The 15,153-nt window shown below is 47.1% G+C and overlaps 1 protein-coding gene across 1 annotated transcript; it reads left to right on the forward strand.

The window, feature by feature from the left end:
- The first annotated feature begins 1,851 nt into the window (after window positions 1-1,851).
- Window positions 1,852-15,045, forward strand: NRBP1 (nuclear receptor binding protein 1). The gene is made up of 18 exons (XM_076000631.1): window positions 1,852-1,996; window positions 5,760-5,998; window positions 6,187-6,309; window positions 6,603-6,704; window positions 7,075-7,164; window positions 7,326-7,366; window positions 7,737-7,831; window positions 9,341-9,424; window positions 9,737-9,795; window positions 9,956-10,054; window positions 12,893-13,025; window positions 13,202-13,307; window positions 13,445-13,495; window positions 13,596-13,731; window positions 13,929-13,982; window positions 14,072-14,135; window positions 14,353-14,408; window positions 14,496-15,045. Exons 2-18 carry the CDS (start codon window positions 5,789-5,791, stop codon window positions 14,598-14,600), a joined length of 1,608 nt encoding a protein of 535 aa, XP_075856746.1. The 5' UTR covers window positions 1,852-1,996; window positions 5,760-5,788; the 3' UTR covers window positions 14,601-15,045.
- The last annotated feature ends 108 nt before the right edge of the window (window positions 15,046-15,153 follow it).

Below are 15,153 nucleotides of genomic sequence, written 5' to 3' on the forward strand. Positions count from 1 at the left end.
TCCCAAGTAGCTGGGACTACAGGCATGTGCCACCATGCCCGGCTAATTTTTTCTATATATGTATTAGTTGGCCAATTAGTTTCTATTTATAGTAGAGACGGGGTCTTGCTCTTGCTCAGGCTGGTTTTGAACTCCTGACCTCGAGCATTCCGCCCGCCCCGGCATATATTATTTTTATAAGACAAAAATAAATAAATAAATGAGGTGATGAAAATGTAGAAAAATAAGACAAGAGCTTAAGGATACCAAAGAGTCTTCTATGCAAACTTGAAAGAAGGAGCTAGTTGAAAGGAAAGAGTTGATAATGCTAAGGTCCCAGACAGAAGAGAATGGGAAACTATAATGATAACATGAATGTTTACTGTGGGCCAGGTGTTCCAATTGCTTTGGAACCCACAGGGGGAGAAAGTTAATCTGAAGGGTAGGAACATCATTTCTTTTGAGATTAGAACAAAGATTCTTAACCTCAACTTCCTGAAACTATCTGCTAAATTTGGTGGGTAAATGCATTTTTTTTATCCAAAAGAAGGTCCATAAATTGCTTTGGATTTCTAAAAATGGTGTTTGAGCCCTCTCAAAGATAAAAGAATTGAGGAAGGATGAAAGATTAGTTTTAAAAATAAATATTTTGAGATGATGAAATGACAGGGCTTCTACCAAATGTCCTTCTTTCTCCAGTGAAGTAGGATTAGAGATTCCCTTTTTTTTTTTTTGAGACAATCTCAGGCTGTTGCCCTGGCTAGAGTGCCCTGGCATCAGCGTAGCTCACAGCAACCTCAAATTCCTGGGCTCAACCAATCCTTCTGCCTCAGCCTCCCAAGTAACTGGGACTACAGGCATGTGCCACCATGCCCAGCTAATTTTTTCTACATATTTTTAGTTCGCCGATTAATTTCTTTCTATTTTTGGTAGAGATGAGGTCTCGCTCTTGCTCAGGCTAGTCGCGAACTCCTGACCATAAGCGATCCTCCCACCTCAGCCTCCCAGAGTGCTAAGATTCCCTTTAAGGACAGTGAAATTTAGTGATTATGACATTCCCAAATGCAGATGATTGATTCATCCCCCTCCCTCCATGATACAGGTCAAATGGCAGAGTGAACTACCATCCTTCAGGCTCTGCGTTTCTTTTTCATAGATCAGTGGCTCACCCAAAATTTATCATCCTTTCTTTCCACCTCCTCGCAGCCAATCTAAATTCTTTCCAAACATCTTTTCAAGGTTGTCTTCTTTTCCGAAATTTACTGTTTCAGATTGTAGATTTGACTCTTATCAACTCAACTTTCGGCAAATAGCTTAATGCCTCTGATTCAGTTTTTTGCATTTGTCAACTACCATTGAATAATAATGTCAACGAGTTCGTTCTTATGAGAATCAAATGTGGTAAAATCTGTGAAAACCTCTTGCAAAGTTTCCGCAAATACCGGTGCTGTGCAATCACAAAGCGTTAGCTATTAATCTTCGGTGTTAAGTCATTTTTAAAAGTTCTCTGAAGAATTGGTGTCCTGCGCAGTCTCGTCCCAAAATAATAATCGTGGGTGGGTGCTCCTCTTGGATTACGGTACGTCTTTCGCTCCTTTTGTCTTTTCGTGGGATTAGAACTGTCATGGCGCCTTCAAGAAGAGGGAGGCGGCTTTCCCTTCGTCCAGCAGAATCATCGGGGCACCTGGACTGGGCGCTGCGGTGGACAGAGAGACCAGCTCCAGTTGGGACCTAAAAGACAACGCTGGGAGAGGTCTCGGCCGACAGGCTCCAGAGGAGGAGAACCGTGAAGACTCCCAGCGAGCGCCCGTCCAGCCGGCACCGCCCACCCAGCCGCCTGTCCAATGGAAACCTGACGGCAGTGCGGCACCGCCCATCTGTTGGTCCGGACGCCGCGAGGGCGGGGCCCGCAGTTCGGTTGCGCTGCGGAGCGCAGCTGTGAGGGAGTCGCTGTGATCCGGGGCCCCGGAACCCGAGCTGGAGCTGAAGCGCAGCTTGCTGGGCGCGGAGTCGGGAGGTGAGCGCCCAGGGAAGTGAGGCCCGGGGGAGGGAGGGGCTCGCGAAAGGACGGAAAGATCGGCTTCCGAGGCCCGGGACAGTGGGACCTGGCGGGCGGGTGCTGAAGGCGGCCCTGCTTACTCGGCAGTCCGGGCCCAGTGGAGCCCGGCCCGCCGGAGCCGAAGAGCCGCTTCGGCCCCGCAGCCCCTGCCCGGCCCTCCCAGGCGTGGCGGTGGCGGCCCAGAATTCTGCGGGCGCGGGTCGGGAGGCCCTGGCGTTCGCTTGGAACTCCGGCTGCGAGAGGCGGGGCTCGGCGGGCGGGGGCGGGGGCGGCGGGGGCGGCCCGGCGGCCTGCGGAAGCGCGGTAGCCCTGCCGGGCCTGCTTGGGGGCGGCGCGCCGAGTGCGCGTGGGCGTGGCCTGCGCCCTGACGGCGCCGCGGGGCCGGCCTTTGATGAGGTGGCCGCCGCTCTCTCCCCGGCCTCGCCAGACAGGCCGGCTGGGCGCCCGCGCCGGCCGCCGCTCCCTGCCAGGCGCCGGGCAGCGCGACCTGTTGGAGTGAGAAATTCAAGGGCCTTCTTCCTCCCCGAGTTTGCTTTAGTTCAGACTGGACGGTCCAGCGGGTATCAGAGGCCCTCTTTGGTCTGCTCAGGGTGAGGACAGACGAGAGGCCTGTGGCCTGCGAGCTGTTGCGGAGGAGTTGACACGCGGAGGGGCGGCGGTCCAAATAAATGAAAGTCTTGGAGAAAAACTTTGCAGGACGCCTTTGCTCCGAAGTTGAACATACTACACTTCTCAGGGTGGCTGGACACGGCGAGGAGATTCCCTTTATGGGCGTAAATGGGCTGTTCCATATGTGATGTCTTTTAAATCTCTCAGCAAGTCCGAGGCAAATCTCCCAGTGTTGCAAAGGTTTCTTCATCAGTAGTAGTGCTGGAGGATCTTGGGCCCTGCCCTCATTTTGCCTACGCAGAAAAGATTGGGGAAGTAGGGGACAAGCACATTCCAAGGGCATCTATCTCTGTGAATGACAAAAGTTTGGCTTTTCCTGTGATGCCCTACTGTAGTTAGTTGTCTGTGCCCAGGGTCCAGAAGTTTCTTTAGGTCCCATTGGCTATATAGCCTTCCTATATTAGAATTCCACTGGTATTTCCTGTTGTAGCCTATCTGGGAGTTTAGCTGTACAGATAGATTGTAGACGCATTCAATGAATATAGAAAGGTAACTGATGTGGAATTTTTTTACCATCTTCTTAGCTACTTTTCAGGAAAAGAAAAAGGAAAATCATCTCTAACTCGTTTTCTGGTAGCTTACTAAAACATACAAGTAGTAGTTTTTTCCTGATTGACTGAGTTAATCTCTAGGATAGGCAAGGACCTAGAAAATAACATGAGGAAAGAATCTTGCCTTGTTTTCTCTGTAGTGCCTTATTGCTCTTTGATATTTACTAGAAGGTCATCTAATGAAAATCTCCTGACTTGAGTTGAAAATGTAGGTTGAGGGCAGAAATGGGCAGTATTAGCATTAAAAAGTTTTAAAAAGAAATGTGTGCTTTTCAAAAGATTGGTGTTGATTGGAGGTGTCTAGCATTCATTATTATTATTATTTTTTGAGACAGAGTCTCACTTTGTTGCCCAGGCTAGAGTGAGTGCCGTGGCATCAGCCTGGCTCACAGCAACCTCAAACTCCTGGGCTCAAGCAATCCTGCTGCCTCAGCCTCCCAAGTAGCTGGGACTACAGGCATGCGCCACCATGCCCGGCTAATTTTTTGTACATATATTAGTTGGCCAATTAATTTGTTTCTATTTATAGTAGAGACGGGGTCTCGCTCTTGCTCAGGCTGGTCTCAAACTCTTGACCTCAGCGATCCTCAATCCTCTGCCTCAGCCTCCCAAAGTGCTGGGACGCGTGAGCCACCACGCCCAGCCCAGGATATCACTTTCATGCTTGAGAGTAATCCCTTAAGCCTAGCACACACAGGTTCCAACCCCTTCACAGCCTTTGTTCTGAGAGATATGGAATAACATTCATTGGTTGTCTTGTGACTTTTTGCACGAATAAATGATATTTACCTTTTGAAAATTCTTTTTCTTCAAGTAGCCATGCCTCTAAAAACAAATGTTATACTGTGTAATACTTTTTCCTAGAAAAGCTGTATATTGAGTTATTTGTACTTGAAAGAAATACCTATGTCAGATCTAGTGGCCCAGAGAATGGAAACTTCAGAGCCTTTGAGCAATGTGAATGAAATGAAAACTGGAAACTTAAAGTCTTAGATTTGTGGCTCTTTGAGTGTTGGCCTCTCATTTATTTTTGTTCACTATTGTATCTCAAGCACCTAGCTCTGGGCTTGGCCCACAATAAGTGCTTAAAACATTTGTTGAATGAATGAATGAAAAATAATGTTGCTAACCAATACCCATTTGCCTTACTCACATCACAGAGAAGATGAGGTCATCAGGGATGAAGTCATTAACCACTGCCAGTCACTGCACCCAAGGGTAGCCTCAACAATAGACTAGCAGTTTCATTCTGTGTAAAGGAGGGATGGATAGTGAATGTCAAGGTTAGTTCTAGCTGTATAAATCAGCCAAGGGTTTCAGCTAGATAAGTTGGCTGAGGGTGCTACGGGTGTAGCCTTATGGCTAACTCAGTGGAACATTTTGGAGTCTGGAGTCATCTGTTTTGAATAGCACCCATGTAGCTTAATTCTTGAACACAGTGCAGATAGGGGTACTTTGGGATTCAAAGGGAAGCCTATTGGATGGCTATTTGCGATGAAGAAATGGGCATCTGATTTTGCTGTTCATTTTGACCTTAATAAGTAGGATTGTATTGCCAAAAATCTTATGTTTGCCACTCCTGGGTGAGTCATCTTAAACTAAGATGGCTCTTATTCTCTAGAGTTAGGAGAGTATTAATGTTTCAGTATTTATTTATTTATTTATTTTTTTGAGACAGAGTCTCACTTTGTTGCCCAGGCTAGAGTGAGTACCGTGCCGTCAGCCTGGCTCACAGCAACCTCAGTCTCCGGGGCTCAGTGATCCTACTGCCTCAGCCTCCCGAGTAGCTGGGACTACAGGCATGTGCCACCATGCCCGGCTAATTTTTTGTATATATATTTTTAGTTGGTCAATTAATTTATTTCTATTTTTGGTAGAGACAGGGTCTGGCTCAGGCTGGTTTCGAACTCCTGACCTTGAGCAATCCGCCCGCCTCAGCCTCCCAAAGTGCTAGGATTACAGGCGTGAGCCACCGCGCCCGGCCTATGTTTCCGTATTTATTTATTTTATTTTATTTTATTTTTTTTGAGACAGAGTCTCGCTTTGTTGCCCAGGCTAGAGTGAGTGCCGTGGCGTCAGCCTAGCTCACAGCAACCTCAAACTCCTGGGCTCGAGTGATCCTTCTGCCTCAGCCTCCCGGGTAGCTGGGACTACAGGCATGCACCACCATGCCCGGCTAATTTTTTATATATATATCAGTTGGCCAATTAATTTCTTTCTATTTATAGTAGAGACGGGGTATCGCTCTTGCTCAGGCTGGTTTCGAACTCCTGACCTTGAGCAATCCGCCCGCCTCGGCCTCCCAAGAGCTAGGATTACAGGCGTGAGCCACAGCGCCCGGCCTGTTTCCGTATTTAGATAGGACTAATTCTGGTTTTGGATTTGAAGGAAACAAAAGGGGTGTTTTCTTTTGAAACCACAGATGAGTTTATTAGGATTATTAAATCTTTATAGATCTATCCTGACCCTCTCCTGCACTTGTCCCTCTGTTCTTGCACCAGCCTTTGCAGGCCTGAGCGTTCATTCCAGCATGTCGGAGGGGGAGTCCCAGACAGTACTCAGCAGTGGCTCAGACCCAAAGGTAGAATCCTCATCTTCAGCTCCTGGCCTGACATCAGTGTCACCTCCTGTGACCTCCACAACCTCAGCTGCTTCCCCAGAGGAAGAAGAAGAAAGTGAAGATGAGTCTGAGATTTTGGAAGAGTCACCCTGTGGGCGCTGGCAGAAGAGGCGAGAAGAGGTAAGGTGATGGTACTGTCAGTCTTGGGAGAGTGAATTCTAAGAGGTGAAAACTGGAGGAGCCAAGTCTTACAGGGGCAGAGCAAACTTCCAATAGGTTGGGGGGTAGGAGAAGATGAACATACAGAGTATTAAAATAGACGGCTCGTGAGGTAACTTTAATTCCCTTTCATTTGAATTTCTTCTCAGGTGAATCAGCGGAATGTACCAGGTATTGACAGTGCGTACCTTGCCATGGATACAGAGGAAGGTGTAGAGGTTGTGTGGAATGAGGTACAGTTCTCTGAGCGCAAGAACTACAAGCTGCAGGAGGTAGGTAATGATGAAAGATGCAATCTGTGGGTCATTAGAACACTAGTGTTAAAGAGGAATTGGTGTTGAGAAGTTGACTACTTACAAGGAGAGTATATTGGGGTTAGATCATTTTTTGGGGAGGGATAGAGAATGGTTTCTCAGGATTTTTATAGTGATTTGTGAACTCTATTATTATTTTTTTCTTCTTTTTTTTAAATTTGTTTATTTTTATTTTAGCATATTATGGGGGGTACAAGTGTTAAGGTTACATATAGTGAACTCTATTATTCCATTGTATCTCTTGCTTGCAGGAAAAGGTCCGTGCTGTGTTTGATAATCTGATTCAGTTGGAACATCTCAACATTGTTAAGTTTCACAAATATTGGGCTGACATTAAAGAGAACAAGGCTAGGGTAAGGATTTTTTCCTGTTATTTCCTGAGCTTACTACAAAGAAACTAGCTACATTTATTATTCCTTTTCTACTTCAAAGATTAAAACAAGATAGTTTTGAAACAAGTGGAATCAGCTGTTTTGGTAATATGAGAGTAGGGCTTCAGCTACACCTATGCCTGTTGTAGATGGGGCAGAAATCAGTGAACTTTTGCTTCCTTCTTTACATAGCTTTTATTGTTTATTAGTTTTCATTGTCTTATTTAGTCTAAGTGATGCTAAGAACAAAAGGAGAGAAACAAAAACTTTTCAAATTTAACATATTATCTGGGTTACAACTAAAGGATCTTTTCTACTATAAAGTCTTTTAGTAAGTGCTTTGCCTCCCCAGGTCATTTTTATCACAGAATACATGTCATCTGGGAGCCTGAAGCAATTTCTGAAGAAGACCAAAAAGAACCACAAGACTATGAATGAAAAGGTATGGAGGGAGAGCAGACAACGTTCTAGGCTGGTTTTTGGGGTTTTATAAAAGTATGTTAATTATGAAGCTGATCAGAAAGGGATGGAGGGAAATAGTGGGCGAGTTGAGAGAGAGAGAGAATGAATTACTGCTGACCCTTGGACCAAACTCTGTTCTAGGCGTGGAAGCGCTGGTGTACACAAATCCTCTCTGCCCTTAGGTAAGTAGTATCTGGTTAGTTTCTTTCCCACATTTCCTGATTTAGTTCCTCCAGACAGATTTCAGAGCACTACTCTGCTGTTTTATTCTGCCTTTCCCCACTTTCTCTGAGTCATATACTGTGAAAGATTAGGCCCCCTGCAGGTCTTTTAGGGGGTTCATCTTGATGCCCTAACCAGAACACTATCTCCTACCTCTTTCTCCTAGTGTTTATCCAGCTATTTAAGTCATCAGGCATACTGGAGATTCAGAGTATGGGGATTATCTTTATGGTGACCAGCAGGAGATCTGGCCCTTGCTCCTCTTAACCCTTGGGTTCCCCCTGCCCTTAATTTCCCAGTGGCCCCTCTAACAGCACAGTGCCCCCACAGCTACCTGCACTCCTGTGACCCCCCCATCATCCATGGGAACCTGACCTGTGACACCATCTTCATCCAGCACAACGGACTCATCAAGATTGGCTCTGGTGAGGGGAGGGAGAGGTTCTGGGCAGGGGAGCCTCGGGAGTTTGGGAACCATGGGGGTAAGATGAAAGGAAAGGGGGAGACACAGGAGAATTCTGAGGTGTGGGCTTGATGATAAGGGAAAGGACCTTGCTAGGGGTAATTCATAGGAAGACACCAGTCAATTAGTAGAGAGGGGGCAGGGTGAATAATCTTGTACATTTTGAAGAGAAACTGGGGTTAATACAGAGATATTGATAGGAGGCTGGGAAAGGGTAAGAGATGGGTGTGAGGTCTGATTTGAGCCCCTGGGGCCAGACCTTGCTGGAGGAAGTTTTAGGCTGTGCCTGCTGTGAGTGCTTTCATTTGCTGTGTATTTGTGTGCAGTGTACAACATTTCTGTATGCTGTGTCTGTGTGTTGTTTGTGTGTCCATTTGTCTGGGGCTTGGCTGCTCCATCGCTCACAACTTTTCTCTGTTTTCCTCCCTCCCGCTTACGGGCTGCTCTGTTCCCAACAGTCTTTCATAGGATTTTTGCTAATGGTGAGAGCTCCCTCTGCCCCATTTGGGGCTCTGTTTGTGCTCCCTCTGCTCCCTTGGCGGCTGCCCAGTGCATGCAGTCGTGGGAGCAAATCTTATTCCCCTATCTCTCCTGCCTAATTATGCCTGCTTAGCTTCTGCCCCGCCAGCCCTCTACCCGCTTGCTCCTTCATAACCTGCTTGTTTCCTGTGGACTCTGCCTGGCTGGCCACTTACCTCCTGGATTCATATTCCCCTCATCATCAGGCTGGTTTCCCAAATCATATTGTGCTCCCAGATTCTCTGTGACTTGTAGTCATTGTTTATGATCTGAGTGAGTCCAGATTCGTCCCAACCCCGGTTCCTCATTCAGCCCTGTGGCAGGAGTGTTAAGGAATAGTGGGTAGAACAGGGTCTAAAAAGTTTTGGTGGATTAAAAATGAAACTGATTCAAGGGTTTTGGCTCAATTCTGAGCTATTTTGAGTTTAACTCAGCAAAGGTGGGTAAAAAGGAGGCTTTCTCCTTGATTGTATGTTAATGCTTCTTATCCTTCTTTATCCAAGTTCCTGAGGTCTCCAACTGTTGCAGATAGGGAGGGCTATTGTGTTTTTACGTGCCTTGCAGGGTGGTTAGAAAAACTAAAACCAAATATTTTCATGTGATCAGGGATTAGAAGTACCTGGGATTGGGGAAGGTGAACAGGTCACCAGTGAAAGTTTTTCCTTAGATTGTGTTGTTTCTTGACCAGCCCAAAGCCCCCATGTAACTGTTAGTGTGCCTTTGTTGCTACTGAGTTAGGGACCTTAGATGAGAAGCCGCAGGGCTTAGAAAGGGGAGGTAGGTGGTGTCCATGTGTGGTCTATAGTTCAGGATGGGAAAGGGGACAGGTTTGTGCCTGTTGAGAGTTAGAAGGAGACTTCAGGAGAGAATTTGGCTTTGGGGGACTTTTCTCTGGAGTGAGACTATGCTTTGTTGATGGTGGTCAGATTGTGGGTATCTCCCCTGTTCCCAGTGGCTCCTGACACTATCAACAATCATGTGAAGACTTGTCGGGAAGAGCAGAAGAATCTACACTTCTTTGCACCAGAGTATGGAGGTGAGTCTTCTGGTTTCTCTGCTCTGTCTTCATCTTCCTGGTTTGGCACCTTGTGACCTGGAGTACACAGGTAGTATAACTGAAACTTCTGGTCCTTCTCTACTAGCATGCCAAATGTTTGTCTTGTCTTGTCTGTCTTTTCCTTTCCTTTCCCTTTCCCTTTCTTTTCTTTCTTCTCCTTCCTTCCTTCTTCTCTTCCTCTCTCTCTTTCTTTTTATTTCTTTTCTTTCCTTTCTTTTATTTCTTTCTTGCATTTATACCAACCCCAGCCCTAATCCTCTGATTAACCAAAGCCTTCTATGTTTTTCCTAGAAGTCACTAATGTGACTACAGCAGTGGACATCTACTCCTTTGGCATGTGTGCACTGGAGGTGAGGAGACCAGAAGGGAAGGGGGGGAAAAGAGGCAAATTAGAAGGTGGAAGGGGAAATGGAGGAGAGGACCAGTTAAGGTGCTGGTCTTGAGGGAGTGATTGTGGGAGCATTGAGGTTCTTAGGTTTCTACTTTCCTTTTTATTCCTCCTCACTGCAGATGGCAGTGCTGGAGATTCAGGGCAATGGAGAGTCCTCATATGTGCCACAGGAAGCCATCAGCAGTGCCATCCAGCTTCTAGAAGACCCATTACAGAGGGTAAGGATCATCAGGATCACTTCCTCCTTAACTGACTTTCAAATGTTTTCAGGTTTTTTCTTCCTTTCTATCTACTGGAAACATGCTGTCTTGTAAGAGCAAAGGAACATAAAGCAGAAAGGACAGATAAAACCTGTAAACATTCCTCAGGAAGTGCCTACCATTAACTTAAGATGGATAATACTGGAGTTAAACAGTTGTGTGTTGGCCAAGCACAGTGGCTCACACACCTAGTACTTTTGGAGGCCCAAGTGAGAGGACTGCCTGATGCTAGGAGTTGGAGACTTGCCTGGGCAATAGTGAGACCCTATCTCTACAAAAAAATTTAGAAATTTGCTGGGTATGGTGGCACACACCTGTAGTCCCAGCTACTCCAGCTACTCAGGAGGGTGAGGCAGGAGGATTGCTTGAGGCCAGGAATTTGAGGTTTAGTGAGCTATGTTGTTTGTTTGTTTGTTTAAGACAGAGTCTCACTCTGTTGCCGAGGCTAGAGTGCCGTGGCGTCAGCCTAGCTCACAGCAACCTCAAACTCCTGGGCTCAAGTGATCCTACTGCCTCAACCTCCTGAGTAGCTGGGACTGCAGGCATGCGCCACCATGCCCGGAGAATTTTTTCTATATATATTAGTTGGCCAATTAATTTCTTTCTGTTTATAGTAGAGATGGGGTCTCGCTCTTGCTCAGACTGGTTTCTTACTCCTGACCTCGAGCAATCCACCTGCCTTGGCCTCCCAGAGTGCTAGGATTACAGGCGTGAGCCACCACGCCTGGCCTGTTTGTTTTTTGAGACAGAATCTCATTCTGTTGCCTGGGCTAGAGTGCTGTGCTGTCAGCCTAGCTCACAGCAACCTCAAACTCCTGGGCTCAAGCAATCCTCCTGCCTCAGCCTCCCGAGTGCTGGGACTACAGGGATGCACCACCATGCCCGGCTAATTTTTTTTTCTACAGTTGGCCAATTAATTTCTTTCTATTTTTTTTTTTTAGTAGAGATGGGGTCTCGCTCTTGCTCAGGCTGGTCTTGAACTCCTGAGCGCAAATGATCCACCCACCTTGGCCTCCCAGAGTGCTAGGATTACAGGCGTGAGCCACTGCACGTGGCCAGTTTAGTGAGCTATGATCACTCCACTACACTCTAGCTGGGGCAATGGAGTGAGATTCTGCCTAAAAGAAAAAAACATTGTGTGTTAATTTAAGTGTGTCTACCTGGGAGGTAAACTGATTTGATGGTTACCTCAGGCAATTGCTGTATACTCTCTGACAACCATCTTGTGCTTTTTTTTTTTTTTTTTTTTTTTTTTTTAAGACAGAGTCTCACTTTGTTGCCCAGGCTAGAGTGAGTGCCCTGGTGTCAGCCCAGCTCACAGCAACCTCAAACTCCTAGGCTCAAGCAATCCTCCTGCCTCAGCCTCCCAAGTAGCTGGGACAACAGGCACGTGCCACCATGCCCGGCTAATTTTTTCTATATATATTAGTTGGCCAATTAATTTCTTTCTACTTATAGTAGAGATGGGGGTCTCACTCTTGCTCAGGCTGGTTTTGAACTCCTGACCTCGAGCGATCCACCCGCCTTGGCCTCCCAGAGTGCTAGGATTACAGGTGTGAGCCACCGCGCCCGGCCCCATCTTGTGTTTTTAAGCAAGTCAACCAGTTTGAATTAAATCAGTTACTTGGGATTTTACATTTATATAGTTAGGAAGGTCCCCTGAAGTAATGAGTTAAGATTTAAAGGACATAAGGTTATGAATCAGTGGATAGACTACAATAGGTAGGTAGAGGCTAGACGGGAACGTCTAAATAAGAATAGTTTGTAATTCATTAGAGAAGTATAATAGGAAATAGAAGAGAAAAGAAAGATGACTAGTGGGAAGTCCTGAGGGTAGTGTGGAATAAGTTTCTAGTTTAACATTAGGGTGGGTTATTAAAGTAAATGATTAGGTACATGATCTTGTTGGCCTTTCAGACAAAGCAGGTAAGCAGGTTATTGTTATGGAACCTACAGGAGGTACAAAAGGAGGCAAAATGGTTCAGACAAGCATGGGAAATCCAGTTACTTCAGTGATTGTATTGTAAAAGGCAATTGTGATTGTAGGCTTGGGAAATAAAAAAGACTGGTGATTATTATTGATCACAATGAGTAAGTTCAGGAAGAGAGAAGCTAAATTTGGCAAAGGTTGGAGAAGAAGGTAGGCAGTAAGTAGGCTAATAAAGCAGAGAGGTAGAGCAGAAGGAAAAAGAAATAGTGAACATTAAAGAAAAAGCTTGTGGTTGGAAAGCAGAAAAATGATTAAAACCAGAAAGACAGTGAATGATATTTTTTATATAATACCTTATAGTTTTCAAAGCCCTTTCAGTGCTTTGAAACATTAATATGTTTCCTCAACAAGTAAAGAATCCCTAGTATGTATAAATCCTTGTGCTGGACGGGCATGGTGGCTCACGCCTGTAATTCTAGCGCTCTGGGAGGCAGAGGCAGGTGGATCGCTCAAGGTCAGGAGTTTGAAACCAGCCTGAGCAAGAGCGAGACCCCATCTCTACTAAAAATAGAAAGAAATTAATTGGCCAACTAATAATATATAGAAAAAGTTAGCTGGGCATGGTGGCACATGCCTGTAGTCCCAGCTACTTGGGAGGCTGAGGCAGAAGGATTGCTTGAGCCCAGGAGTTTGAGGTTGCTGTGAGCTAGGCTGACAGCACGGCACTCTAACCTGGACAACAGAGTGAGTTAGACTCTGTCTTTAAAAAAAAAAAAGCCTTGTGCTAAGCAGAAAGAGAACTGTAAAGATGAATACAGTGGAGGACTTGCCAGATGCCTGCTCCAGTTCCTTGTTCTTTTTTCTAGGAGTTTATTCAAAAGTGCCTGCAGTCTGAGCCTGCTCGCAGACCAACGGCCAGAGAACTTCTGTTTCACCCAGCACTATTTGAAGTGCCCTCACTCAAACTCCTTGCTGCCCACTGCATTGTGGGACATCAGCGTAAGCCCCCTTGGCCCTACTAGGAATTTTCTTTCAATCTGGGGCTTTGTAACTCTTACTGGCATGCTCTTTCCTCTTCTACTTCCAAAGGTATCCTTTACCCCTTTGCCTCTGTGCCTTCTGTGACATTGATCTGACTATTCCTCCATAACATCCCACTCCATCATGCCCTCCAGATATGATCCCAGAGAATGCTCTAGAGGAGATCACCAAAAACATGGATACCAGTGCTGTCCTGGCTGAAATCCCTGCAGGACCAGGAAGAGAACCAGTTCAGACTTTGTGAGTAACTGAGAGGGTCTGAAAGGGACAGATTGGTCACTACCACCCTGAGGCTCTGTAAACTATCCATTGTCTGGGAATGGTTGAATCTGCTATTTTGCTTGTTTCCTTTCTTCCATCATTTTTTTCTCTTCCAGGTACTCACAGTCACCAGCTCTGGAATTAGATAAATTCCTTGAAGATGTCAGGTAAGAGCAGAGTGAGAAGCAGGCTTCCTTGAGGAAGTGCAGGGGTGGGTGTCCTAAGGCATTCATAGAGCGCATGTGACCTGTCGTCATCTCTCTCTAGGAATGGTATCTACCCTCTGACAGCCTTTGGGCTACCTCGGCCCCAGCAACCACAGCAGGAGGAGGTCACATCACCTGTTGTGCCACCCTCTGTCAAGACTCCAACACCTGAACCAGCTGAGGTGGAGACCCGCAAGGTGGGGGCTATGGTGGTGTGGATGTCTCCGTAGCCATGGTGGAAGGGGGAGAAGACATCTCAAATAAGGCTCTGTTCTTTAGAGAAAAGAAAGCACTTTCTGCTTCCTGTCTTGTGGGCTGGAAAGGCTTCTAGGTATTGGGTTTTTTTTACCGACTGGTCTCTAACCTAGTGACCCTTTCTGACCTCTCTCCCTAGGTGGTGCTGATGCAGTGCAACATTGAGTCAGTGGAGGAGGGAGTCAAACACCATGTAAGGCTCGGAGCCAGGGCTGCATGGGGCTGGGTGGCCAAAAGGTGGGGGGAAGAAGACCCTCATTTTCTGATTGTCCTATTCTCCAGCTGACGCTTCTGCTGAAGCTGGAGGACAAACTGAACCGGCACCTGAGCTGTGACCTGATGCCAAGTGAGTCTCTCTTTTCCCTTAGAGAATGGAGAGTCTGAGTCTTATCTGTGAGGAACATATTTAGGGGTGGGGAAGGTGACAAGGCAGTAACACAGTGACTCATGTAGAATGACTGTTAGTCCTTAAAACTGATGGGTGTTGCTGGACTGGTGCTATTTGAAGGGCTCTATGTCCTTCACTCCCATACGATACTCACTCTCTCCCATTTCTTTGTCAGATGAGAACATCCCTGAGTTGGCCGCTGAGCTGGTACAGTTGGGCTTCATTAGCGAGGTGAGGTTGCTGCCTTCATCTGCCTTGGCTGGCTGCCTCCGTGCTGCCCCTTCTCTCAGCCCGTCTCACTGATCTCTTCTCCCCCAGGCTGACCAGAGCCGGCTGACTTCTCTGCTAGAGGAGACTCTGAACAAGTTCAATTTTGCCAGGAACAGTACCCTCAACTCAGCCGCTGTCACCGTCTCCTCTTAGAGCTCACTTGGGCCAGGCCCCTATCTGAGCTGTGGCTGTCCCTGGACATGCTGCAGCCCTCCTGTCCCTTCCCCCCCAGTCAGTATTACCCTGTGAAGCCCCTTCTCTCCTTTATTATTCAGGAGGGCTTGGGGGCTCCCTGGTTCTGAGCATCATCCTCCCCCTCCCCTTTCTCTTCCTCCCCTCTGCACTTTGTTTACTTGTTTTGCACAGACGTGGGCCTGGGCCTTCTCAGCAGCCGCCTTCTAGTTGGGGGCTAGTAGCTGATCTGCCAGCTCCCGTGGCCTGTGTGGAAAGGAGGCCCACGGAAACTGGGGGAGCTGAGTTCTACAATCCCGCTGGGCGGCCGGGGCGGGAGAGAAAGGTGGTGCTGCAGTGGTGGCCCTAGGGGGCCATTCGATTCGCCTCAGTTGCTGCTGTAATAAAAGTCTACTTTTTGCTAAAAGCGTCGTGTGTGTGTGAGAAGCGCGCCTTCTCCGCTAGGGGGCGTGGGGCTGCGCGCCTGTGGCGGGGCGGAAGGGGAGGGAGGGGGGCCCTCAGGTAGTGCTGGGGA

The sequence above is a fragment of the Microcebus murinus genome, chromosome 3 (assembly GCF_040939455.1).
Source record: "Microcebus murinus isolate Inina chromosome 3, M.murinus_Inina_mat1.0, whole genome shotgun sequence".
NCBI lineage: Eukaryota > Metazoa > Chordata > Mammalia > Primates > Cheirogaleidae > Microcebus > Microcebus murinus.

What these genes read in the sequence shown, in the direction of transcription:
- NRBP1 (XM_076000631.1), top strand. Translation starts at nt 5,789, where the DNA reads ATGTCGGAGGGGGAGTCCCAGACAGTACTCAGCAGTGGCTCAGACCCA. An exon ending in TAGAAGACCCATTACAGAGG is followed by an intron (nt 10,055 to 12,892) that starts GTAAGGATCATC and finishes TCTTTTTTCTAG; the next exon opens with GAGTTTATTCAAAAGTGCCT. An exon ending in GAGCTGTGACCTGATGCCAA is followed by an intron (nt 14,136 to 14,352) that starts GTGAGTCTCTCT and finishes TTTCTTTGTCAG; the next exon opens with ATGAGAACATCCCTGAGTTG.